This window comes from Merops nubicus, unplaced genomic scaffold, assembly GCF_000691845.1.
Source record: "Merops nubicus isolate BGI_N331 unplaced genomic scaffold, ASM69184v1 scaffold17229, whole genome shotgun sequence".
Classification (NCBI taxonomy): domain Eukaryota; kingdom Metazoa; phylum Chordata; class Aves; order Coraciiformes; family Meropidae; genus Merops; species Merops nubicus.
In genome coordinates, this window is record NW_008630377.1 from 2499 (window position 1) to 4446 (window position 1948).

The 1948-nt window shown below is 38.3% G+C and overlaps 1 protein-coding gene across 1 annotated transcript; it reads left to right on the forward strand.

Annotated features, from left to right (window-relative positions):
* Positions 1-341: 341 nt before the first annotated feature.
* Positions 342-990, forward strand: LOC103779641 (protein SHQ1 homolog; the record flags this gene model as incomplete). Its single annotated transcript, XM_008947285.1, has 1 exon — positions 342-990. A coding segment is annotated over one exon (649 nt), but the record flags the coding sequence as incomplete, so codon positions are not given.
* Between the last annotated feature and the right edge of the window lie 958 nt (positions 991-1948).

The following is a 1948-nucleotide window of genomic DNA, read 5'->3' on the forward strand; positions in this document are numbered from 1 at the left end:
GCTTTCAGTGGGAAATGGTCTTGCCTTGTGGGAAAAGTTACCCAAAATACCAGGTTGGATGGGGCCTTGCCCAGTGTGGTCTAGTGGGAGGTGGCCCTGCCTATGGCAGGGCGGTAGCGACTAGATGATCTTTAAGGACCCTTCCAACCCAAACCATTCTGTCATAATTATGAATACTCTTGATTTCTTTTTCCCTGTAGCATCTACTTTTACAATCATAATTGAAGAAGAAAGTTGTTTTCAAACCAAACAAATAGTAGAATTGTTTAAGATTTGTGTTCTCATTTACAAATGGCACATTTACCCATTTGATAAATAATGTATCTTGTTTTTCATTAAAGGTCAAAAAAGTTGGCTGCACTCTCTGAGTCCTTGCAGCAAACCACACTCACAAAGTCCCAGTTAGGATTTGAACTGGAAGAGCTGGAAGCAGCAGCAGTGCTGGTACAGGAGGAGGAGAGCATGTCAGAAGCTGCTGGCACAGTTTCCAAGCAACAGCTGCCTTCCTCTGAGTCGGAGACGAGCGACTCTGAAGAATCAAGCAGTACTTCATCATCTGAGACAGAAGGCTCTGATTCAGATGAGCAAGAGTCCTCAGCCAGTGGAGATGGGCAAATAAATTCTTCACAAGGCACGCTTCAAGAGGAGAGGACAGCTCCACTTATGGACTGTAATGGATTAAGGCAGGGCACAAACACTTCGACGTTTGAGGTTAGTGATGAAAAATCAGGGGTTTCTTTGCAATCTACAGCTGTTCCTGGGAAATTGATAGAAGAATTAGAAAAGCAAATGCAGACTGCAATTAGACTTTCAGAACAGCCTGAAGAACTGGCTACTGTGAGCTGCATTGTACAGGAACAAGAAGAAAACGGTGTTTCTGAACCTGACAGATTTTCTAAAGATACTACTGGGAAGGGAAATTTCTTGGAGGTGTCTTCAAAGACAAACCCTTTGCTTTTTCTCTGCAGCACAAATGAAGATGAAGACTAAAAGACTGTGTTAGAGCACGATGTGAGTGACCCTTTAGCAGCACAGCTCATTGCTATAATGAGGTATTCCCAAGGCTCTCCTGAGCTGCAGGAAGAAGTTGATAGTTTTCTTATTTGTTGTATTGACAGTTTGGAGGACAGGCTGCTTTGAAAGAATTGATAATCACTGTATGATAGATACCCTCATAGATTTTAATTTTTCTTCTCCAATTCAGCAGCCTCAGATTTGATCTTTACATGTGGGAATATGCAGTTGCAGTAAACTTCTAGAAACAGTTTTCATTAAGCTTATTCAGTGATAGAATGATGTCCTGATCAAATACAACTAGAATGAGTTGTAGCAACATTTGAGTTACCTTTAGCTGTTGGGATTTACTTGAAAAATATTCTAACTGTGTTTGTATAAATTTGTTTAGGACATTTCTCTGCATTTTTTTAAAGTGCTTTGTAACTAATCACTTCAAAAATAACTGTTATAACTTCAAATGTCTAAATAGTGCTGACATTATTTTTATATATATAAATATTTTTTCTTTTGTAAAAATAAAAGGAAATTTCATTGTCAATGCAAGATAGAAGGCTCATAGCATATTTGTACAAGACAGAAGGGTTATAGCTTTTAGTTCTTAGAACTTAGTAAGTTATTTCAACAGTTTTGTCATGTATTTATTCTTCTGTGCTGTTTTTGAAATGTTTCCACATGTGGATACTAGTGTTGCTCTTTAAAGAACAGAAATCCTAATTATTTGTTAGTTCTTTCTACATATGCTCTTAATATTGCCACAGTGATGTTAACCATACTGAACTAAAAATATGGTACCATGGTCTGGAGTGTGGGCATGAAAGCAAACCTGTGCTGTCCAGGCCTGGCTTTGGTTTACTGCCACGTGGCTCTAGCCAACTCTTTTGCTCCTTTTTCTCTTTATAATGTTAAAATAATCAAATCCATCAATATGTTT